General features: G+C 49.1%; 10 protein-coding genes across 10 annotated transcripts; 4 read left to right on the top strand and 6 right to left on the bottom strand.

Moving 5' to 3' along the window:
* Positions 1 to 1,202: 1,202 nt before the first annotated feature.
* On the bottom strand, positions 1,203 to 2,654 carry PEX2_103790 (phosphatidyl synthase; the record flags this gene model as incomplete). The annotated part of the gene is made up of 1 exon (XM_016747649.1): positions 1,203 to 2,654. One exon carries the CDS (start codon positions 2,652 to 2,654, stop codon positions 1,203 to 1,205), a length of 1,452 nt encoding a protein of 483 aa, XP_016593135.1.
* A 1,085-nt stretch (positions 2,655 to 3,739) lies between these two features.
* Positions 3,740 to 4,779, top strand: gldB (putative glycerol dehydrogenase (GldB); the record flags this gene model as incomplete). Its single annotated transcript, XM_016747648.1, has 2 exons — positions 3,740 to 4,147; positions 4,210 to 4,779. 2 exons carry the CDS (start codon positions 3,740 to 3,742, stop codon positions 4,777 to 4,779), a joined length of 978 nt encoding a protein of 325 aa, XP_016593134.1.
* Positions 4,780 to 6,985: 2,206 nt separating this feature from the next.
* Positions 6,986 to 9,254, bottom strand: PEX2_103770 (uncharacterized protein; the record flags this gene model as incomplete). Its single annotated transcript, XM_016747647.1, has 3 exons — positions 6,986 to 8,613; positions 8,710 to 9,047; positions 9,223 to 9,254. The coding sequence occupies 3 exons, from the start codon at positions 9,252 to 9,254 to the stop codon at positions 6,986 to 6,988; spliced, it is 1,998 nt and encodes a 665-aa protein (XP_016593133.1).
* A 797-nt stretch (positions 9,255 to 10,051) lies between these two features.
* PEX2_103760 (uncharacterized protein) lies at positions 10,052 to 10,597 on the bottom strand (the record flags this gene model as incomplete). The annotated part of the gene is made up of 2 exons (XM_016747646.1): positions 10,052 to 10,104; positions 10,198 to 10,597. 2 exons carry the CDS (start codon positions 10,595 to 10,597, stop codon positions 10,052 to 10,054), a joined length of 453 nt encoding a protein of 150 aa, XP_016593132.1.
* A 363-nt stretch (positions 10,598 to 10,960) lies between these two features.
* Positions 10,961 to 11,968, top strand: PEX2_103750 (uncharacterized protein; the record flags this gene model as incomplete). Its single annotated transcript, XM_016747645.1, has 3 exons — positions 10,961 to 11,023; positions 11,136 to 11,248; positions 11,317 to 11,968. 3 exons carry the CDS (start codon positions 10,961 to 10,963, stop codon positions 11,966 to 11,968), a joined length of 828 nt encoding a protein of 275 aa, XP_016593131.1.
* Positions 11,969 to 12,031: 63 nt separating this feature from the next.
* PEX2_103740 (glutathione S-transferase family protein) lies at positions 12,032 to 15,486 on the bottom strand (the record flags this gene model as incomplete). The annotated part of the gene is made up of 10 exons (XM_016747644.1): positions 12,032 to 12,093; positions 12,151 to 12,496; positions 12,548 to 12,628; positions 12,684 to 12,861; positions 12,935 to 13,056; positions 13,230 to 13,785; positions 13,856 to 14,596; positions 14,811 to 15,213; positions 15,287 to 15,404; positions 15,481 to 15,486. 10 exons carry the CDS (start codon positions 15,484 to 15,486, stop codon positions 12,032 to 12,034), a joined length of 2,613 nt encoding a protein of 870 aa, XP_016593130.1.
* A 1,251-nt stretch (positions 15,487 to 16,737) lies between these two features.
* Positions 16,738 to 17,787, top strand: PEX2_103730 (zinc-dependent alcohol dehydrogenase; the record flags this gene model as incomplete). The annotated part of the gene is made up of 1 exon (XM_016747643.1): positions 16,738 to 17,787. One exon carries the CDS (start codon positions 16,738 to 16,740, stop codon positions 17,785 to 17,787), a length of 1,050 nt encoding a protein of 349 aa, XP_016593129.1.
* Positions 17,788 to 18,643: 856 nt separating this feature from the next.
* Positions 18,644 to 19,084, bottom strand: PEX2_103720 (uncharacterized protein; the record flags this gene model as incomplete). Its single annotated transcript, XM_016747642.1, has 1 exon — positions 18,644 to 19,084. One exon carries the CDS (start codon positions 19,082 to 19,084, stop codon positions 18,644 to 18,646), a length of 441 nt encoding a protein of 146 aa, XP_016593128.1.
* Positions 19,085 to 20,150: 1,066 nt separating this feature from the next.
* PEX2_103710 (putative ATP binding protein) lies at positions 20,151 to 21,427 on the bottom strand (the record flags this gene model as incomplete). The annotated part of the gene is made up of 2 exons (XM_016747641.1): positions 20,151 to 21,313; positions 21,388 to 21,427. 2 exons carry the CDS (start codon positions 21,425 to 21,427, stop codon positions 20,151 to 20,153), a joined length of 1,203 nt encoding a protein of 400 aa, XP_016593127.1.
* A 238-nt stretch (positions 21,428 to 21,665) lies between these two features.
* Positions 21,666 to 23,839, top strand: PEX2_103700 (putative cell cycle control protein (Cwf19); the record flags this gene model as incomplete). Its single annotated transcript, XM_016747640.1, has 2 exons — positions 21,666 to 22,964; positions 23,021 to 23,839. The coding sequence occupies 2 exons, from the start codon at positions 21,666 to 21,668 to the stop codon at positions 23,837 to 23,839; spliced, it is 2,118 nt and encodes a 705-aa protein (XP_016593126.1).
* Between the last annotated feature and the right edge of the window lie 102 nt (positions 23,840 to 23,941).

The raw sequence follows: 23,941 nt of genomic DNA, 5'->3' as shown, positions 1-23,941 counted from the left end.
GATTATCGTCTTGCAATGCGACTCATTTGATGGCTATGGACAATGTATAGCTACATAAATATCATCAGGATCTGCGCCCTTTCGACATGCTTTATTTCAGATATTCAGACACAAACATATTCTATTATGCATAGGTGGGCAGATTACTGGTACTCCAGCCAGCTCTCAGTCCCCAGAGAACAACGCATAACCAGCGCAAAGGTACCCGAGACAACAATCCCGTCCCGTTAGCTCGTTGCCGGGGCAAAACATGCATACCCGCTCAAATGCCGTGGTCTAGAAGCCTGGTGTAGAACGTATGATCTAGAAATGCGTACCTACCCGACTTATAGCGTGCGTGTCTTAAAAGGTGTCGGGTAGTGTTTTGCCACTCTAGCGGTTAGATACTATAGGTGCTTTGGCTATGTATGTCTTGGGGCTTGACGGGAAAATAATTCTTTGTCTCTTCCTTTTCTTCTAGTTCCTGGCCCGAAATATTCGTGGTCAAGGCGTGTGAGTGTATGGATTCAACGTTGTTGATATGTATTCTGGTGTAATTATACAGTTTTTGACAATGGCTTGTTGTTATGCAGTGTAAAATTCAAGTATTAAAGTATGTTAAACTAATCCACGGGTAGCTCTGGACAATCTACCTAGGTAGGTAGACGTGGAAAAGAATAAACATCCACAAGAGCTCTAGCAGGATTGGATGATACATCACTATGTCGTCAATGATTGCTTTTTCTGGAACAATCGAAATTTAGAATACGGAGATTTCACTAAAGAGAAAATTACATCGAAATCATAGTTTAGAGACTGGTTGACGACATCAATGATGAAAATTGCATATTGGGGGATATAGCTGCATGCGGAAATGTGTAAAAAAAAGAAGACAAAACAAAAGCTTCGAGTCATGGCACATGATACCCAGTCTAAAAAGGGAAGTCGAATCCACCGACTATCCAAATTGTTAAAAAAAAAATAGAAAGTAAATCTCAGTCTTTTCTCAAGTCGAATATCCAAACCGACATGACAAAGGATATCAGAAGTCCTAAAGCCCGGAATTTAAGGGGCACATGCAGAGAAATGGTGGAAAGAAAATAAGTCTATGAAATGGCATGACATGGGGAAAAAACAGGAGAACGCCACGGAGGTGATCCTTCTCAAGCCCAGTATCACTTGTTTTTGTTTCGTTTCAGCGTGAAAGTATCAGGGGTGATCATTTACTCAATGGCGGAGGCACCATCGCCGTGAGTGACGGGGTTGACCTTGGGGTTCCACTTGAGCTTGAAGTCGGCGCCGAGCTCCTTGGCGACGGCAGCCTTGACGGCCTCGAGGACGTTGTTGAAGACACCGAAGTTGGCAGGGCTGTTGGGGTCGTTCTCGCCCTCCTTGCCCTGGAAGACACCAGTGCGGACCAAGCAAGTGTTCCAGCCGTACATGTTTCCACCGATGATATCGGAGGCGGGGTTGTCACCGACCATGTAGATGTTATCGGGCAGACGGGAGACACCGTGGAGCTCCTCCATCCAGGCCTTCATAACCTCATCGGCGTAGGTGTAGGTAGCGCGCTCGGGCTTACCGTAGACAACACGCTCGAGGTCGACGCCGGTGAGAGTCTTGTACTGAGCCTCAACTGAGATACGGAAGGCACCCTGGGTGAGACGGGGGAGACCCTTGTGCTCGGTGGGCATGAGAAGATCACCCTGAGAGAAGTAGATGGGGATGCGGGTGGCGACAGGGTCCTTGGCCTTGGTCATGAGCTTGCCGTCCTCGGCAAGCAGAAGATCCATAATGACCTGGAAATCGGTCTGGTAGTCACGGGAATCGGCGAAGACCATGATGGCGTCGAACTTCATCTGGGAGAAGTCGCGGGGCTTGGCCTCGGCGCGCTCAGCGTCGGTGAGAGTGGCCCAGGGAGAGATAGAGGGGTCCCAGGCGAGGAGATCCTTGGGGTGGACAACAGTCTTGAAACCGTAGTTCTCGGCAACCTCACGGATCTTGAAGCCTTCACCACCAACAACCAGAACGGTCTGGTAGTACTCAGCCAAGGCCTGCATGGGAGTGTGGGATTGAATGAACTGGTCGGTGGAGATGGGCTGCTCGAGAATCTCGGAGAGTTGAGCACAGCGAGCCTCCTCGGTCTTACCACCACCGTTGGTGAGGAGAATGTGGGGGATGCGGATGCCAAGCTCGTTATCGCCGTTGAGCATCTTGAGGGCGACCTTGGCCTCCTCAATGGCGTGGTTACCGTGTGCCAGCACACCATCAATGTCGAAAGCGAAGGCCATGTTCTTGGCCTTGGCGGTCTTCTCCTTGTTAATATCCTGGACCTGGGAGGCCAAGATATCCCGGGAGACTGAAGGAGCACCGCGCTGCACAGATGAGAGGCGGGACAGGCGGGGGGAGCGGGGGATAGGGAGCGAAGTGCCGAAGGAGTTACGCGAGCCCCGGCGGTCCTTCATGGAGGGAGACAAGCTCAAGTTGTGCATAAATTGAGCGGCATCACTGATGGCGCTGCGGGTGGCGGGGATCTCGACAGTGTTGCCGCCCGATGGGATGGCGAGGCCGGAGGCAGCACGGTCCCGGGGAGAGAGAGCACCGTGGGGGTCCTGGGCGCGGGGATCCTGGGAAGCCGGATCGACTGCGAGATCAGAGTCCTCGATGCGAGCCATGATGAAGGTATTGAATAAAGGGGAGGAAGTAGGAGGATGGATAAGCTTCTACTTGGGGGTCACTGAATTCAGGACTCAGGGAAGAATTGAAGTTGTAAAAAAGGAGAAGGAGAATGGAAATTGACTGATAAGGAAGCAAGATGGCTAGGAGGGAGTTCAGCAGAGTATATATACAAGCCATATCTGATACCGAACTCAATGGAGACAAACGAAATTGGTATTTTGCCATTGAGGTTACGAGGGATCCACTCACCGGGTATCATCATTCCTAGGAATTATCGTCATCATTTGGCAAGATATAGGGTGGACCATTTCTCGCAATGAGACAGGCTTGTACAGGGTACCTGCGTCATTGTGGCTGACACAGTGTCTTGCCATGTACCCAATACACGGCACGTTCTGCTTCCCGCGGCCAAATTGAATCAGGAAGCTGTTGATTGGACAGGACCAGACTTGCTAGGCCAAGTATGAAGCAACGCAGCCCGCCGAGTGGGTAGGAAGAGGCCTGAGACGGACGGACGATTGGACTGGAGCGCAGTTCGCCCGTGGACCGACATGAGATCGATGGAGCCGATGACGATCAGGCCAAACGCTCGAAACACCGTTTCGGTTGGTGATGTCATGGCATGGAGCTTTGAAATTTACTAGTGGTAATTTTGCTAATTTTTTATTTTTTATTTTTTCTTCTTATTTTTCTTATTTTTCTTACATTTTTTATTTCTTTTATTAATATTTCATTGTTATTATCGAATTGAATTGATTTTCATTTTGTTAAAACACAATGATCTTCAAGGAACGAGATTCAAGGTTTCTGATCGACATATACAAAAGGAAAGTATAGCTAAGTTGTAATATGTAAATGTTGTATATCGGATGCAATTTCAAAGTTCAATTGAAAAAAATTAAATAATTAAATAATTACCTAAATCTAATTCCCATTCCCAAGGTTCTCCTGCCCCTCCACCCCACTTCCCAACATCGTCATTGCTCTCTAAGCTTCCCCCACTCCTCTATCTTCTTATCTTCTAACAGCTCGTATCTTTCTCTTCTTTCAATTCTTTAACTATATTCACTACATTGCAATCATGTCATCTGGAAAGACTTTCACATTGAGCAACGGGGTGACCATCCCTGCCGTTGGTTTTGGTACCTTCGCCAGCGAGGGCTCCAAGGGTGAAACCTACGCCGCGGTCACTACTGCTCTCAACACAGGCTACCGTCACCTTGACTGTGCTTGGTTCTACCTCAATGAGGATGAGGTCGGTGAGGGCATCCGTGATTTCCTCAAGGCCAACCCCTCCGTCAAGCGTTCGGACATCTTCGTGACCACCAAGGTCTGGAACCACCTGCACCGCTACGACGACGTCCTCTGGTCCGTCAACAACTCTCTCGAGCGTCTGCAGCTCGATTACGTTGACCTCTTCCTTGTCCACTGGCCCATTGCTGCCGAGAAGGATGGCCAGGATAAGCCCAAGATTGGCCCTGATGGAAAGGTAAGAGATGCCAGCTTTCCCCGCGATGAGCACACGAGCAGCTCCCAACTAACCTATTATAGTACGTGATCCTCAAGGACCTAACCGAGAACCACGAGGAGACATGGCGCGCCATGGAGAAGCTGTATGCCGATGGCAAGGCCAAGGCCATTGGTGTGTCCAACTGGACAATCCCCCAGCTTGAGGCCATGGCCAAGTATGCCAAGGTCCAGCCCATGGTGAACCAGATTGAGATTCACCCTTTCCTGTCCAACGAAGAGCTTGTGCAGTACTGCTTCGCCCACAACATCCTGCCCCAGGCTTACTCACCTCTGGGCTCGCAGAACCAGGTCCCCACAACGGGCGAGCGTGTCAGCGAGAACAAGACTCTGAACGCTGTTGCCGAGAAGGGCGGCAACACCCTTGCCCAGGTTCTGATTGCCTGGGGTCTGCGTCGTGGTTACAGTGTCCTCCCTAAGAGCTCCAACCCCAAGCGCATTGAGTCCAACTTCAAGAGTATCGAGCTCAGCGATGCCGACTTCGAGGCTGTCAATGAGGTGGCCAAGTCCCACCACTGCCGCTTCGTGAACATGCGGGATACTTTCGGCTACGATGTCTGGCCCGAAGAGACTGCTTCTGGTCTGTCTATTTAGATTTTCCAATTTACAAAAAGACAAGAATAATAGCCCCCAAAACGGGGATTTTGGGTGGAAATGAGTTAATGAACGGACTACGAACTCTGTTAGATGAATTGGACATACCATTGATCTCACTCTATTTACTGTGTTTCAGCTGTACCGTAGATTTTAGATTGTACAACGTATACTCCATAGCTCGGAAACTTTTGAGCCGCCTCTTTTCGTGTAACCTCCAGGGCTGGCACTAATCACCTAATCTCTCACACCGGCTGCCACAGCCTTCATTCCGTAGGTCCAAACACCCGCCCAAGATCCACCCATCAATAATGTCTACGTCCAATGAACGAGGCGAGTCAAACCAAACCAACCTGGAATAAGATTACACCCAATATTAAGAGAATGGTAAGATACTAATTGTAAAGGAATTGCAAATATTTTTACAAAAGGACCCTACAGTTGTAACAGTGTACTTCGTATGTAGTATACTGTTCTTGGGAGTATGGCCTAGGATCCTCGACCAATAAGCAAAGTAAATCATCCTCGAATGAGAAGATTATAACATGAAAATAACATAAAAACAACCCGTTAGGGTTACACCGTACCTGACAAGGCACCACCTTCAAAAAAAAATAGTGTTACCGAAGCAGCCAAAAAGGACATCTAACATACAACCGTTGTATAACTTGTATACTACAAGAAGTTCCATATTCGAATGCTATTCAAAAATACAACTCTAAAAAGCGGATAGCAATTCCATGTTCAAAACAGGAGCAGTGTGCTCCGAGCCCTGCAGACGATGTCATCTCGCGTTGACTTGTGGCTCTCGGAAGCCCCTGCGCCACTCAAGGGGCTCAGCGTTCTCGCGCGCTTACCGCATTAGGCCTTAGCGTTGCTGACTACAGTTTCGGCCGGGAGATGTCGGATGTGCATTGGGCCATCCAATATTGAAATCGGAGGGCATATTGGTTGGTGTTAACACCGAAACGCCTAATAGGGTAGTGGGTTTGGATTGTGTGGTCAGAGCACATTGTTGGTGTTTACTTTGTACATATTTCCCCATTGAATTGTTGATTAGCCCTTTAGGTGTTTATTTGCTATTGGTTCACGCTGTCGTGTCTATGTATTGTACTAGTATAGCGCAGTTCTCTTCCATTGGCCCGATTAGTGACGGGATGCACTTACTATCTTGTATGTTGGAATTTAATGCCTCATTTCTTGGCTAATGAAACATTCTTTGACTTTTTATTTGAGACTTTTGGGTCGGGTTTTGCGAAGCCGAGTGTTGAGATCGGGCATCCCGATTAAGCCGATAGGGGAGGAACTTCGGGGGATTATAATACGTAGTCGAAGTTTGTCAACCTGTTTCCTACCTAGATGGCCTACAATAGGGGTGGTTGTGGGTAGTATATGGATACTGTACTATTGAGATGATGCAGTCTGATTTAGTATTCATATTGGACATACTCGTGGTACGAAGTACGTGTTCGCTGCCAATGGGACGCCATGTGAGATACAACTGCATCGGCAATATACATTATTGTATGAAAGATATTGCAAATGTCAGCGCAGTCAACTTGCATACTTACTCTGACCTTTTGCAAATATCAAAACAAGAGATCAGCATGTATCGGCTATCGGTACGGGTAAGAACCTTGGAAGGCAGCAATATATACCTTGTATAATTGGAAGTAACTCAATTCAAAAAAGGAAACATATGCAAGCCACTGGTATGAGGGATCACCAACGGACCAGACGTGCAGCCCGCTGCAATATAGTCGAGCCTAGAGCTTGTCAAAGCGGTTAGGTGCATAAGCTAGGACTGCACGAATACTGGGTTCAACCCAAAGGTTGTGGTCAGAGAATGAGAATGGGACAAACATCCAAGATTGTAACTAGAATGCCCCCATACAGATCCCGATGGAGGGGCAGAGGGGCAGCGTGGCGCAACGGCACAGACGTCATCCTGCATAGGGCAGGTGAACCGTGCAGTTAATCTTATCTTGATCAAGATGAAGTGAAAAAAGTTTCAAATTCAATAAGGATGCATACATGAAAAAATGAAAAAACAAAGCAAACAATCAAGTGGTATCTTAAAACACGAGCAACTCCCCCGATAAATAAAGAGCGTTAGAATGGGAACCGGGGTATAGAAGGACCGGAGACTGGCCAGGGTATAAAGAGTCGTATAATCCAATGAGAATCGCACCATATCCGGTAACAATCAAGATCTCGACCGAACGCGCCGAGCTGTGGGCGTGCACCCTGCGCTCATTTGAAGCATACTCTGTCGCTGTCCATCTTCTGTGCTCTGTGAGCTGCGAGTGGGGATACCACTGACGAAAGGCTGATCCGTAGTGTGATTAGCACGCTTAGAGGATCGTGCGGGAAGCTTGGACGAGCTGGGCGATTTGGGAGCAAGCTTGCGGCGGCCCTTGGTAGGTGTGGAAGGGGCAACATCAGCCACGGCGGACGCCGAGGCTGCGGGAGGCTTGCTTGTGCTGCGGCTTCCAGTCTTAACTGGGGTACCAGACCCTAAGATACCCGAGTCACCCAAACGCCTCACCCGGCGTGAGCGCGGGGTTACAGTAGCAGGTGCAGTAGTCGGGGTTGGGCCGCTCTCGGTGGCCCCACTATCTGCAGTCTCGTCTGCCTTTTGGGTTTGGCTACGGCTGCTGCGATGACCGGACTCTGCTTTCTTTGCTGTGCGCTTGCTTTCTGGTCGCGGGCGAGGCGTTGCGCCCACGTCATTCGTGCATCGGTCACCCTCCTCTTCATCTTCCTGCCCGTCCATTGGCTCTCTATACTCTTCATACTCGGCCATACGCTCCTCATTCCAAGACACTTGCTTTCGTGGTTTGCTCGGCCCACGGAAGTTAGTGTCCTTGAGAGTTGAGCTCTCATTCTGTGAATTGCCCGGCTGAAGTTCTTCCTCGCTCGACTGTTGGGCCAGCGCTTCCAGGGCGGCCATGGGAGTTACAGATTTACCCTTGTTGAGCCGGGTATTGCGCTTTGTAGCCATAGCCACCTGCTGGGTCTCAGTTCGCTGTTGGAAAACGAACTCTGTCCCTTTAGCTCGACGGAATGAGATAGTGTTGCGCATGGCAGGGGTACTCGAGCCTTTGGTTCGGGTACTCCGACGATATCCAGGGCTAGAAGGGGCTTCTTCCTTGGTCTCTTTGGGGATGATATCCTCCCGATCATCGGCGCCATCGGCAGCGCGCTTGACGTCATATTTACTGGGCGAGAAATGCAACTTGACAGGTGAAGGTGAGTTGGTTGTCAGCTCCTCCAACGCGCGACGTGGTGGCGGTGTTGAGCATTCAACTTCCGGCGACTCCTTTGGGCTGGAAGACACCTGCGGTGATTTCGCATCCTCGGGATGCGTGGCCTTGGCGGCCCGCTTCGCATTCGCCCTGGAAAGGAAGTCGTTGAGCAGCTCTGCATCCTCGCCATCCAAGGAGCTTCGCAATGCCGATCGCACCAATTTGATCTCCTGCTCCTGCGTCAGGTTTTGAACGGACTCTGTGGTAGACACTAGGTTGGTCTGGTCCTCTCCTGCATTATCGATCACAGTCGGCGCGTCTTGGCTGGATGGTCTAGACTCTAGACCCTGTGCTGTGTTTGCGTCGGATCCTGTAGCATTCAGCTCGGTGAGGTCCGTGGCCATAGCGTCATTGTAGACCGGCGTCTTGGTAGTCTTCCACAGATCGCGGAGCGACTGGGGTGCCGCATTCGTAGCTACGTCGCCAACAACATCATCGAGTGTTCCCCTAGGCTGGTTTGCGACGAAACCAAACACCTCCTGGGAGCCCTCGTCGTGGATGTTAAAATTGAATTCGGGCAACTTGCCTGCAAATTATTAGATGAAAGGTCTTCCTAAATGCGGGAGCGCGAGATGCGATGTATGATTTTTACACAGCTCGCATGATATAGAAAGAAACTTACGTCGTTTCCGAGACGCCTGCATCTCCCATTTAGTCTCAAGGAAAGACCGACCACGTTGCTCGGCCTCACTCTCGTGGTCCGCCTCGGCGGGGTCAACACACTGGCGCTTCACGCCGCGCTGGTAGTCCGAGTTCTTAGAGGCACCGACCCCGGAGTTTTGGACTCCTGACACGGTATTCATGGCAGTAAAAGGAAAGCGAATGCGCTTCCACAGCTTTCGTGTCTTATCTCCGGCCCGGACAGGCGTCGAAGGTTTGCGATCCCACAGTCGCGGCAAGGCGCTCAAGGCTTTGATAGGCGTAAAACTGAAGGAACTTTCAGTGGGAGGGTTGGAAGAGCTGATGGCGCGTGAGGCAGTTTGCGTTAGTCTCAAGTTTATATGGCGGTGGGTCTCAAAATAAAGGAGAAAAGAGACCAGACCCCTGAGCGAGGCGCGAATGATCTTTTTGAGGCAAAGGAAACAAAACAAACATTGAATCCAAAAGCAGAGAAAGAAAGAAAGGGTTGACATACCATGCTTGCGGCGAAGGAGGTTGGTTCTCCATTGTTGTTGACACGCGTGGAATGTGTCAAAGCCGTTGGAATTCGATTTGGCGAAGTATGTTCGAGTAATTTAGATGAATCAAGTCAAGCTATCTAATATAATGCAGGAGAAAAAAATGCAAATCCAAGGACGCAACTCAGCGTGCCCCTCAGTAAAATATCAGTTGTCGTGATGGATGTGAAAGTCATGAAGCGGGCCGTTGTGGTTTTGCTTTGATCTCTTTTGATCCGTTGCCCTGCCAACCACCGCATGGCAGAGCCCAACGTGGACTGAGTGGCGATCATTAATGTATAGAATTTTAATAGAAGTCTGCTGATTCAATTCCAATCCTTACCAGAGCGCAAATAGTGAATAACTTGGTATATCCACGGATATCGCGACTATATATCTTAACCAACAAAGATTACCAAACTACTATCCAAGTACCGCCAACATATATACCACACGAAAGCTCCGAAAAAAAGTGGGTTGAAATCATTTAGTCGCTTGATGGAATTACTACAGCTTGCAGATCTATTTCCCTGCAGGTCGGGCATAGAATATCTTTCTGGAAAAGCCATCTACAAGGGCAGCAGGCGATATTGCTCCATGACAGCATGGAATAAGTATGGAGTAGCTTTCCTTTGCACTGTACGGCAGTGAATTGAAGCAGCCCCGCCTACAAATGTCCCTCACGGGCGAGCGAAAAATACTGACTTCTCGTAGACCAAATGTACCGAAAGAACCACAAGCTAAAGAATCAAGTCATGTCTCATTATTCATATCATACGCGGGAAAACAGTCTCCGGACATGCAGACTCATGGCAGCTTCTCCGCCAAGTCACGTTCATCAAATGGGTCCCCGAATTCATCTGAAACAAAAGGCACCCAGTTAGCACACTATACAGACACACGGATGGAGCATAGCCCAAGCTAAACCAAGTAGATATAGGAAGCCAACATACCCAGCTTGAAATCTTTATCAACAAGATACTCCGTCGCACGCTGGTAGTCCTCTTGAGCACGTTTGCTCTTCCACGCCGCGATGTTCGACTCAACCATCTTCTCTGTAGGCTGTCCTCCACGCTGTTCCAGCGTAGTTCCAATGTCACCAACAGAGGCGCCAGCTTCTTGCTTTGTCTGGGATCCAGGAGGGGAAAGCTCCGATACGTCAACGCCCGCCGAGGAAGCTTGGGCGATACCGGTCGGAGTGCGGGCGCCGGTTCTAGCACTATCGTCGGGGCGGATGGAGTCGATGGAGGAGGTCATTGTAGAGTCACCGTCTGGGTCTTTGGGATCTGGTAGGTGTTTGTTAATGGATGTAATCCCCGGGTTTGTAGCAAGGAAGAAGAGGCGGGTGCACATGTGGGTATGGAGCGCTATCGATATCGCGGGCCCACTGTGCTTTTCTCGGCTACTTCGTATAGCTTTGAGGGAATAGAAAAGACCTACCAATCGCCATTGTTGACCAGGAATTAAACAAAATGGGTTAGATGGTCGATCTGTAGTTTCAAAAGTTCTCAAACTTCAAGACGCGGGGAGTGGAGAGATCAACGGTTGACAGGCGGTGGCCCCCGGGGCTCGTATGAATTTTCTTCTTCCTTCTTCCCCAGCTTATATACTCCATGAACATACGAATTAATGCTGGCTTTTGTGATTAGCATATTTTTATTAGTATTGTTTTCGATATCCTCCCTCTATTCTTAATCCTGCTTCATTCTGTGTGCAATGAGCGCAAACTCCGGTGCAGTTCCCGATGCCTGGGAGGATTCATGGGAAAACCAAGCAGATGTAAGTAATACCAGGCGAACTATGTGACATTTGGGACAGACACTAGTCTGATATTCAAGTCTACTCAATGCTTGCAAACTATGAATGATATGCTGATGGCCATCGTTTACAGAAACTCGACTCCAAGTCTACCCCGCCGTCCGAGAAGAAAGTCTCATCCAAAGTGACCAAGGCGCAACGCAGGGCGGAACAGGCAGAGTTCAATCGTCAGCTATGGGCTGAAGCGTAAGTTTGAATTGTCAGCTAGCTTCTGTTGCGTTTTGGGTTCTTTAAAAGACTGAACTGGGTTGCAGTGAATCTACAGAAACATTCCACTTCGTTGAAGCGCGCGCCGATGTTCCCCTTAAGCAAGACTTCAAGCCCGCGGTTACATTGCTGAGTCGGAAACCCCAGCTTGTGACAAGACAGTCATCATCGTCCTCAAGAACAATCAATGCCGCAGCGGCTGGACTTGGCCGACTCGGACTAGACGATGACGACGACTCGGACGATGACAACAAGCCACCCCAGCCAACACCCGAGGAGCGTCATGCTATCGCACTGAAGAATCGGGAGGAGAAGCAGCGGAAGTACGAGGAAGCGCGCGAGCGTCTGTTTGGAAGCCCATCTGCTACCGCTTCGGGTACCTCGTCGCCTGGCAGTACAACCCCGCCTCGTCAAAATTCTACAGGTGAGGGCAGAGCAAGAGGCAAAGGACGTGGCGGCGGAAGAGATCATCAGAAGAGAGATTCCTCGTCGACCTCGAGCAAGTCCTCCAGACATCTCTACGATCCCTCCACTTCGGCCAAGTCAAATGCACCCTTCCTACAGAGAGGTGGCCGTCCGCAAGTTGAGCGAAGTGGCTCCGACACTCAGGCTCCACAGCAGCCGGTTCGCAGTCCTCGAGGCCCTGATGCAAGTGGGAGAGGTGGCTTCAATTTCAACCGAGGTGCTCGGACAGGCTAATGTACATCTGGCCAATATCTTTTCTTCCCAGGACACTGGCCGTCATATACCGTTGTGCTGGTATTAAGGGAGGCCTCGTCCTGCGTTAATTGCATTTGCGACCTGGGATGTGTTTGGACGGTTCTCTGTGACATGAAGTGTTAGCAGTACCATTGAAAAAAAAAACGGCATGCGAGACTCACGGGCATATCGCTCATAGCTGTCGTGGTACAGCTCATCCGTGCTAGTTGTCGCCTGCACATGCTGGTTGTTCTCGATTGCATTCACCCAAATAGCCAGCCTGCTTCCCTCCTCAGCATCTGGCCATCCTCGGTATGGTTTCAAGACCCGCCGTAGTCGAATAACCCACGGGGCAGCTTGAACGTCCACAAGAGACATCTGTGGGCCCATGAAGAAGGGCCCCTTGGGGTGTGCCACTTCGAGCAGCTTCTCCATCGCATCTCGCAGCTCCTGTGTCTTCTCGATCTGTTTCTGTTGGTCCTGTTCTTGCAGTATCCGGTAGAAACTCGGCACAACATGCCGATTGACCTGGAGCGCTATCAGTGAAGATCACTAGAACAGACCTGTCTGTCTACTTACATGATCCGCCCACAACCGGCAATGAGCGCGCAGCTTTGGGTCTCCTGGAAGCATTGCAGCTCCTACGCCCAGATCCTCCAGCTACGAGGGATTGGTTAGTGAAGGAAATGGGAAACTGGCCATTCGGTTTTCTTACATATTCCAACAACACGTTGCTTTCATAGCATCCCCAGTCGTCGTGCCGCAAAGCAGGAACAAGTCCTCTTGGATTCACCTCTAATAGTGACTGGGGCTTCTCGTACGGATCGACTTCGATGTATTGGTACGGGATCCCTTTCAGTTCCAATGCAATCCATACCCGTTGCACGAAGGGGCTTCAAGCATGCAGGCCAAGTCAATACACAACAAAATTTTATCAGAACGAGTCGAATCAGGGCAAGGTCTCACCAAAAGCAGCTTCCATATAGCTTGAGATTGACATCGGCAGAGTGTTTGATCGCAGTTTCAGCGGCCAAGCCCGTCGCTTTTGTATGGTATGATTTTTGGCCTGTTCGAGACATGACTCGGTCCTATTATGTGTGAGTGTTACAGCCGCACAATCCAAAATGCTAGAAATGGAAACAAAATGATGAAGACTTGATTTTTGGATGAAGTCAATGTAGCCATGTGATGTAGCCGGGATCATGCAGGGATACTCGTCCACGTCTATGCAAATGAACAGAACAAAGCAGGATTGACATACCGATCTCGTCCTTTTGTCTTTCTTTTCCTTCAGAACATATCGTTGCACACTACTCTTCTTCACACGATCGCTCTCTTCAAGTGTATGTTGATGACCGCCACTCACTCCGTCGTTCTTCCCATTGGCACCATTACCATTCACCCGCTGTAGAGTGAAATATCTCCCACCATTCGAACCCGGATGATTTGGTGGTAGACCGGGATTTGGCGTGAGCATACCGAATGTTTGGACATTTCGGATTGCAGGGTCATCATTCAAAGAGAAAGTATACATGCCAGGTAGAACGTTAGATGGCATAGGTTCGACTGGATGGGTTGTATTTGATATTTCGGACACTGGGAAGTATTCCACGACTTTGATTTTGACATGGCAGAGATCACGTTCTCTGGCCGTACGCTTGCGCTTCTTTTTTTCTGGGTCATCGGACTTGGGGGTCCCGGGGGGTCGTCCTTTGAGTCGACAGTCCCAGTAATGGGAGACGAATGGTTTACGCTTGTATCGCTGGGTTGAGCGATGAGAGTATACGTTGTCAACGTGGGGGAAGTAGGTTTGGAATCTGTCGAAAAGTATGTGCAAGTCAGCCTCTCAATAGAGTAGAAAGAATCCCAAAAGTGGAGTCTACATACTCCTCCTCGCTCAGTGTGATCATTTCATCAACATTGAACAACCTATCTCTCCAGTAATCCAAATGCGGGGGGTTTGGGATCAATTTGAAGCCTTGCAGCTCTCCAGGCCCCGTGAAAGATGCCGGATCCGCGGAGCCAGAATCTAGCTCGATAAAATCTGACTGAAACACTTGACTCGGGGACTGCAGCGTTGTTAAGCTGTTATTCTGAGCTTGATGCGCGCTGTTTCCCATCGCTAGCTCGTTTTGGGATAGCGACGTTGGAGGTGCCATTTGTCCAGTAGCAGTACCATGCAATGCCCCGCTCATATTCGTTGCATGAGCAACACCATTGTTGTAGTCCTGCGATTGATGCAACCCACTGGAGGACTGCACTTGTGGTTGTAAGTGCGAGGCTACTCCATTGGTAGGGTGACCTTGGTGCGACTGGTGTTGTTGTGTGGATGGAGACGCCATGAAATTGTTCGCTGGCTCGCCTGATCTTGGAGGACGAATGAACGCGTTCTGGAGCTGTGATTCAGCTTCGGTCGGGGGACGAAATGGCCCGAAGGGTTGTGATTCTGGGTCAAATTGGCCCAACTGTAGGTTGGACTGGTCGTTTATCGGCATAGAAGGTCCCAGGCGGGGCGACGAAAGTCGTAGCTCAGAGTCCATGTTGTTAATAATATAAAGTTGTGGAGAGGCGTGCTGCTTTTGGGGGGAAGAAGGGACGGTTGAAGCGGCATTGTGGGGATGAGGGAAGCTTGGATCATCATCAGGTTCTCAGGTACAAAAAAACACGTCTGGGCATCTATCGGTTCTTTTTTAATTTCTCTTAATTTTTTCTAATTGGTAAGTAATAATAAAGAACAAAAATTTTTTTTTTCTCAGATATTAGGATATTGAAATATTACCATCTATTTGCATTGAACACCTAGATGCCATATTGATTCCAATGAACAGCCTCGGGAGCTTACAAACCCTTGCGATGTTTCTTCGCTGCTTCCGAATTCTTGAAAGGGAACCCCGTCGTCCTCTTGTCTGCACCTGTACGGCGACTGATCTTGCCATTGCTGCTAGCAAAGAGCATGCACCATAACCCAACGGCCGCAATACTAGAGTATCCAGCAACACCGATAGCAAAGAGACCCTGTCCGCCGGTAACATACCAGGTGTACGCATAGAAAGCACATGCAGTATGGAAGATAGAGGTTACCATTAGAGTCGGTATAGCGTATGGCGCCTTGGGATCGTCCTCGTCTGTTGTCACAGACTCCTTGATGTCAGACGTCAGAGGGATGGAGCCGGTCAGCATCATGGTCAAAACGGCGATAGTGAGGAAACTAAACCCGAGGCATCGAGCGAAGTATATTTCCATGGCTTTTGAAGGGCGAAGGATTAGCATGGCTCGCCAACGGATGCGCGCGGCACTTTCAGGGTGTGGGCCACATACGGGAAACAGGCCGAGTCTCGTCGAGCAGCATGGTCACTATAATACTCGGTCCAGCAATCAAAGGTAAGCTCTGAAGCGCCAGCCATGCGGCCGTCGAGTAGGTGTAGGCGTGAAAGACCTGTCAAGTTAGTTTTCAGTTCCGGTTCCGAGGTCGATCTTCCATAGCTTTGGAGGGAATAATAGGCTTAGCTCACATCCATGATAGCAGTTCGCTGGTATGGCTTTCAATAGTGAATTGAAGCCTTTTCACGATATTGAAATAGCTCGTGTCAAAGAATGGACAGAACAGATCGGAGGAAGATGGAGCTCCAAAGCGATCCTTTTTTAAGGCTGAAGCATTATAAGGAAGTGACGTCATTCAGGTACCGTGGTGTTTGACCTGTTTGAACATCCACGCTTGTCAATATAGAGAGGTGTACTCCGAACGCCGTAATTGAATGACTGTTGTCATCTCAAAGAAGGGTTACCCTCAAGTTGGGATAATGTTCGTCTTTACCCTAATGAGTGAGCTGGATCTTAATTCACTAATAGCCTGGAGCAGTGCTTCACATCAATAAAACAAGCCCTGGAGGAGAGCCGGCTTGCTGCGCCAAACTGACCAATGACAGGCGTAGATCAAATAGATATATTCAAGTACATTCTACTGTTCTTATATTAGATCACGAGTTCCTCAAAAATTGAATATCAATGATTCATCATCATCATTCGCGTCCGATATTGCCAATCTCCTTATTGTGCAGGATTAAGACCAGTAAGAGTTTCAGATCTGCAGGGACGATACAAATCTATGACCTATTTAATGTTTCTTTTAGGGGTAATATATATGATATTCAACTACTAGTACCTTCCAAGGTTAGTTCCTGTATAGGTAGATACGGTTCACTTCCGGGGCCCTGGCGCCCCGGCAAATGAGTCCTCAGCTATGAAATGGGATAAATAGTACCTAAGTTATCTTTTGACGCTAATAAAAAATATGGCTAAAGTTCCTAGTGGTATATTTCGTCGCCCGTATTCGTGCAGAATGTATATAACAGCCAAAGAGGAGAGTTGTGAGCCCATTATTTGTGGGCTTTGGAGTCTCCACCGCACAAATTATATAGATGCTACGCTGTAATAGATAGATAAGAAAGTTTGCAGTGGACACCTGGGACCCCAGGAGAGTATATACCGGATGAGTCCATTAAATATGGGGCTCTGTTGTAGTGAAGACGCCGCAATACCGGGATGCCGAGGTCTGTTAGAAGGTCTCTCAGCATGCTAGCACCCGGATGCCGACGGGGTAAACCTATGCATCTCCATATATTCTTCTTTATGACGTAGGAATTTGGAGGTGCCGAGGTCATCTGGAGAATTCTATAGGGGTATAAATATAGAAATTAGTACCTCAGTAACTTCCATTCATTCACAGCAAAACCTGTTGCTTTTTGTTTGAACAAAAGTACATCACAGAGATGCGTGGAGTTATTGTGAAAAGTGCCAACATATTCTCTCTGGAAGATATCCCAGAACCAACCATCCAATCTCCCACCGATGTCATTGTCAAAGTCAGCGCAACAACCATCTGCGGATCTGATGTCCATTTGATCCATGGCGATATGAACTCCCACTGGGATTTTCCCTTAGGCCACGAATTTGTCGGAACTATTCATCAGATCGGCACAGCAGTACGAGACTTTAAATTGGGAGACCGCGTCGTGGCAGCGGCCGGGGTCTCGTGTGGCGAGTGCGATGAATGCCGTGAATTCAAATACCAGAATTGCGTGCACTTTGGAATCTATGGATGTGGGAAGGATTTTGGCAGCTTGGGTGGTGCGCAAGCTGAGTTTGTGAGAGTTCCATGTGCCGATAATTGTTTGTCTCACATCCCCGATGGTGTAAGCGATGCCCAGGCCGTCACTGTTGGCGATATTCTCTGCACCGGATGGACTGGAGTCGAGCGAGCTGTTGCTGCTCCAGGTGCAACTTTGATTGTTTTCGGCGCGGGTCCCGTTGGCTTGGCTGCTATTCATACTGCACGTCTGTCGGGGGTATCCAAAGTCATTGCAATTGACGTGATACCGGAGCGTCTGGCGGTTGCCATGGACTTAAGAGCTGACCATGTCATCAACCCAAAGGTAGAGGATGTTGGTGATGTCGTTATGAAGCTCACAGGCGGACGCGGTGCCGACGCCATCGTCGATGCAGCTGGAGTAAAAAACTCGATCAATTGCTGGCCCTCTGTTGCTGCACTAGGCGCAAAGATTGCCATGGTTGCCATTCCATCCGGCCCTGTTGAATTGCCCCTAGCTCAGCTGCAGATGAAAGCTATCACTATCTGGATGGGTCTAGCTGATACCTCTAGAGTTCGCATGGATACTCTTCTCCAATTCATCAAGAATGGATCTATAGATCCTTCGCCCATTCTTACCGAGGCCATCCCATTCAGTGAGATTGAAACAGGTCTCCGGGAATTTATATCGAGAAAGCCGGGCTTGATCAAGCCTCTGATACTTTTTGAGTGATATTTTGTCAACTCTTGTGGGATTCGCAGCCGAAATTTATCTTGATATCTGTTTATATTGGGTGGAAGATAGGCCTTGTTCCTCCCCCTTCTCTCTCCCCTTCCTGTCCCGGTCTCTTCCATTTCGTAGAAATCAACGTACGTAGTTTATCCATACATATTTCCATCGCATTGCGATTCCTAGAGGCTATGAGCCTTTCTGCCAGCAAGGACCACTGGCAACTCTTTCTTTGAGGCTTTTCCCGGACCCACTTCCCGTGACCCACCCGCATCGTGCAGGTGTTCCAGTTTACTCCCGAGGTCCCTAGCCTCGGAAAGTATCAAATCCATTGATTCGATAGTCACCATTTCAATCGCTGTGACCCGCGGCCGATGTGCGTTTCCGTAAAAGCCGAGACTCAGTCCTTCCGGGAGCGTATGGTGGAAGATGGAATGTGCTTCAACGCCGAGACCCATATAGTTCAAGTCATTCACCATAGTACCTATCGGGCCCTCCAGAACTCCCCGGAGGAGGGGAAGTTTTTTTGCTTATTGGATAAATAGTTCAAACTTAATGCAGTACAACTGGAAAACTTAAAAGGAACTAAATATACAAATGTACCTATTCAAACGTGTCTTAACCTGCTACTTCAACAAGGGTGCGTCTTTCTTGCGCTTGATGAGATCGACGAGAGCCTTGGTTGAGATTGTAATCTCGTTGATATGATGCGTAGCTTTAAATCAACGAAGAATGCGGCCAGGCTTGGAAATGACATAGAACTCTCTTGATGCACTCAAGCATCCCACGCAGTTTCTAATTTGCAACCAGTAGACCTGCTCTGACCAACCCATATTTTTCCAGTTCAAATGAGATCTAGTCATTTGAAGAAGCTACCCAGTACTGTTGATATAAGACATATTTCTATCTTTCTTCTTAAAAAACTCATGAAAGTTCCACATAGAGGTTCATCAGTTGCCAATTTGGCGCATATAAATGGCAGAATCTCGGGACTTGGTGATATGTTCGACCACGTCCTTGGGTGATCAGCGGAACGAAAGAGTGGTTGATCAGTCATAAAATGATTTGGCAACGTACATCGTGACTCAAGGTCTTTTGCTACAGTCCGGGCCTCCTTTCTTAGAAGGTTGTAATTTCGCAACCTCACTGCTCGCATATATATTTGTTGCTGAAAGATAGCATTGTGTTGGATACTAGTTTCCGTAGGGTTGAGACGATGAAACAGGCCAGCCCCGAGCGCTGTGATGGCGAGGCACACAACCAGGACGATGACAATGATGGCGATAGGAGCGAGACCCATGGCGGCTTAGGAAATGAGAAGTTTGACTTTGTAGCAGTGGTCTCCATCGATATATTGGAATCGGGGCCTGAAGTGCTAACGTTAGTTCAGTGCCCTGTGGGCGAAATGCCGGGTCAATTCGATTCAGCAAAGAGCCTGGATTTGTGAGCACACAACATGCAATATAACGACCTCGGGAGACCATGTCACAATACGGGGAGTCCGAGGGGTTAGCGGAACGCCCGGACAGAAGTGACTGGTCAATGGGAGTTCCTTGAAACATTGAGACCGAGAAGTCCACGTCTTAGATTTGTGAAACTGCCTCGGCCCTTTATCTTCACATAGCACGTTCATATCAACATAATGCTGGGGAAAGTGGGTAAAATACATTGAAAACACTGATACGTCTAGGGAAGTCACCCCCAGACATCCTACTGCTGTGCAGCATTCTGTAAGAGTGCGTGAACCTAGGCTCCGCGAATATCGAAGGCCTTTTCTTCCTGCAGCCCGAGAGAATGGACTGTAGCAATCAACTATGGACTACATGCCTCGACGAGAGCATTGTCAGTCAAGGTAAAGGCGTTCAATCCTACCGGGGAGGTCAACATATGGAGAACTGTATGATAATGGAACCGGTCTTCTTAAATACCAACCGCCGAGCAATACTTCACCTACCTACGTGTGTAGATAATAAGCACGCCTGTTTTTGATTTGGGTATATACTCCCGAGGTCGTGGTGTCCACTCTTTTGCTCGGGATAATCACCCGAGGCCTGCTTCGGCCCGAGTTGGTAGAGCCTGGACATGTCCTGGAGAGTACTAAAGGGCGTGCTCAATTTTATTCGATCAATAAGCGGTAAGAGTGAGCACTAGAGCGGAACGAGAAAGGTCTCAAGTGCCAGGCATTATCCGATCTACATCAAGATGAAGGCAAAGGTATATCAAGATGATATTTGATTACTTTGATATGTTGACTAGGATGAATGCAATGAATGAAATGCGCCTCTAAGACCACAAACTCCTCGAGACCAAAAGAGCCCATTGAAAATAATTAAGACCCATCAAATGCTGTTTCGTGAAAGAATGCTTCACTGTTGCATATTACTCGCGCGCAAATACCTTGTGAAGCTGTTGTCCTGCTCTGATGGAGCACTTTGGGAGCCTGCTAGAGCCTCCTGGTAACGCTGGGAAAGACCCTGATCATTGCCAGCGTTAGGGCCAACGTAGTCCTCATAATCACTGTCTTCTCCATCTGCCAACCCGCGCTTGATGATCTCATCTTCTTCATCTTCGGCTTCACTGACAGTCTCAGGCTCTGCGGCGGGTTTCCTCGGCTGCCGGCTTGACCCAGACACATTCATATCTTTCATTAATTTTCCAAGTTCAATTTCCCTCTGGGATGATGATTGCTCCTCCCGCTCTTTCTTCTTGCGCTCCAGTTCGGGTTTGTAATCACGCTCAAACTCCTGTCGCTTCGTCTCCACAGCCTCGAAGAACTCTTCGACACCATCACCGGTCATTGAGCTGACGCCAACGACGCTCAGGTGTCGATAGAATTCTTCCAACATGAGACTCATGCTGTTCAGAAGGGATCCCATGTATCCACTACCCGAACCAAAGCCACCGGCACCGCCTTCAGCTCCAAAGGCGCCTGCGTCTTCCTCCTGCCGCAGAGCCTGTTGGAATGCATCAAAGTCGGTCATCCACTCCTTGGCAAACTCAGCATCCTTGACGTCAGTCTTGTTGAAGACCAAGATCATTGGGAGCTTGGTCTTGTACAAGATACTGCACGCGTAGAGCATGTTGCTCATAAAGGTGCTGGTAGAGCTTGCGCGAGGTGTATCGATAACATATGCGATAACCGTCGGGAATGATGTCGCCATAGTCTCAAGAAGGATACTACCTGATGCACTCCAGACAAAAACTTCGATTTGGCCGGGTGTGTCGACCAGAATGTGTTCGATTGGCTTTGCGGAAGGGTTTTCGGGGTTCGGGGCGGTGCGCTTCTCCAAGAGGGAGATGATTTGATCGACCTTGGTGGCGAACAAATTTAACGAAGTCAAGATTCCTCCATTAGGACCCAGGTTGTACTGCTTCATAACTTCTTTGTAATTAATGGAGTCACGGATATCGATGTTGCTCTCGAAGGGCACCGAGTGCACCGCGGGGTCGAGGTTGACGACATATGGCACGGTTTTCTTTTCATGCAGATAGGAGTTGATTCTCTGCATGAAGGTAGTCTTGCCTGAGCCTATTCATTCCATAATATTGACGATTAGATGACTGCAGATAAGTGAGGGGCGATCAGCATATCAGCATCCTTACCTGCCATGCCCACGCAGACCACTGACACCGGAGATGGCATGGTGAAGGTAGTTTATAAAAAGAAAGACTTGATTAAGCGGTTGAAATACAGAGACCTCTGTGGTTAAAGTGAATTGTTCAAAGGTGGAAGACAAGTGAAGAAAGATAAGCTTCTTTTTTCTCGAAATCTTTTTTTGTCGCGGGGAAAGATCTACGGTTGGACCGCCCGGCATTTTATCAACGTCATTCCAACTTTTGCCGTCTTCAGTTCCACCCCTTTTTCACATATCAGGATCACCATGACTCTAGAAGATTTTGAGAAGGCATTGGTGGAGGGGAAAGAGCAGCGACACGAAAAAAGCGAAGGGCGACACCATCGAGACCGAAACCGCGATCGCGATCGCGACCGCAGCAAAGACCGCTCGAGACAACACCGCCATCGTTCCAGCAACCACCACCGACGCCATTCCTCCAGATCTCGTGATCGGGACAGCGAGCGGACTCATGAGTCCCGGCATCGCGACGATGATGGCCACCGGCACAAGCGTTCACGTCGTTCTGACGACCAAGGAGATGAGCATGGCCATAAACGTCATCATCATCACCGGAACTCCAAAGACGAAGGGGAATCCGCTGCTCCTCCAGTGATAGTACAAGAGGAGCCCAGTAATCTCAAACGGGACGCCTGGATGGAAGCGCCCTCGGCTCTCGACATTGATTACGTTCATCGACCGGATTCGACCCGACAGGAGGAGCCGAAACCAATAATGCTTTCGGCAGATTACGAACTCAAGATCCACGACAAGGAGCTCAACGACCATCTACGTGATCTCAAGGATGGAAAAACAGTTGACGAAATAGAAGATGAGCCTGCCTCGCATGAGGTGGACTATACCTTTGGTGATTCCGGGTCACAATGGAGAATGACGAAGCTCAAAGGCGTATACAGAGAGGCGGAAGAAAGTGGCAAGCCTATTGACGAGATTGCTACTGCGCGTTTTGGAGATCTTCGCTCCTTTGACGACGCTCGGGAGGAGGAAACCGAAATTGGTCGACGCAAGACATATGGCGAGTCCTACGTGGGCAAAGATAAACCTAGCGGGGAGCTGTTCCAGGAAAGGAAGCTTCAAAACGACAACCGCAGAGGTCCGCTCGACCATGTTCGTGATCCAGAGCAAGAACTCAAAGTCGAGGGCCAAGGCAAGCAAATGGACACTATACCTCCTCCGAACACTAGCCGTCACCTAGATATGACGGCATTGAATCGTCTGAAGGCCCAGATGATGAAGGCAAAGCTCAGAAAAGCACCAAATGCCGCCGATCTTGAGGAACAGTACAATACAGCCGCGGCAGCAATGTCAAACCGCAAGGAATCCGATGTCGTGGTCCTTGATGTCATGCATAACCCAATGCTAGCAGGCTCAAGGAATGAGGTAAAAGTGGTCGATACTAAGAGAGGTCGGGAAAGAGGCCAGGTGGAAGCAAATGAAGATATGAGCATTGAAGATATGGTGCGAGAAGAGCGCAAAACCCGTGGCCAACTTGGTGGAGAAGGCCGGCGGTTGGCGGATCAAATTGGCCGTGATGCCAAGTTTGAGGTCAGTCCTAGAGTTACATGCGACGGTCCCCATTTTCCATGCTAACCTATGTCTAGAACGATTTGGAGTACATGGACGACAATGCATCCAAGCTGGCAAAAAGAGTTCATCGATCAGAGATTGACCTCAAGAACACAACTATCAACGACTTCCACAAGATGAACCGGATATTGGACAACTGCCCCCTTTGCCACAACGAAGACAAGGGTACGCCTCCGCTTGCTCCAGTGGTATCCCTTGCGACCAGGGTCTTCCTCACACTTCCTACCGAACCCGAGATCAGTGAAGGTGGTGCTACCATCGTACCAATCCAACATCGCACGAATTTGATGGAATGCGATGACGATGAATGGGAAGAAATCCGTAACTTCATGAAGAGTCTCACGCGCATGTACCACGACCAAGGCCGAGATGTAATCTTCTACGAGAATGCAGCTCAGCCACAGCGCAAGCGGCATGCATCCATGGAAGTTGTGCCTTTACCCTATAGCCTAGGAGAGACATCTCCAGCATTCTTCAAAGAAGCAATTCTCAGCGCCGAGTCGGAATGGTCGCAGCACCGCAAGCTTATCGATACCCTTGCCAAATCAAAGCAAGGGTTAGGCCGGTCTGCCTTCCGCCGAACACTCGTGAAGGAGATGCCCTACTTCCACGTTTGGTTCGAACTAGACGGTGGCCTGGGTCATATTGTGGAAGACGACAACCGCTGGCCTCGTGGAGATCTCTTTGCCCGAGAGATCATCGGTGGAATGCTGGATGTTGCTCCCGACGTCATCAAACGACAAGGCCGCTGGAACCGTGGGGATCGCAGGGTTGACGGATTTAGGAAACGCTGGAAGAAGTTTGACTGGACTCGCATTCTGGTTGAAGGCTAGTAAGCCGGGAGTTGGTCTCTCATCCTGTATTGTACACACATATGGCTGAACATTTACTTGAATCGTACCGAGTTTCATTTCAAAATTTGAAAACACGAAGTC

Source organism: Penicillium expansum (genome assembly GCF_000769745.1).
Source record: "Penicillium expansum strain MD-8 chromosome Unknown contig362, whole genome shotgun sequence".
NCBI classification, from domain to species: domain Eukaryota; kingdom Fungi; phylum Ascomycota; class Eurotiomycetes; order Eurotiales; family Aspergillaceae; genus Penicillium; species Penicillium expansum.
This window is presented reverse-complemented; position numbering and strand designations above follow the sequence as displayed.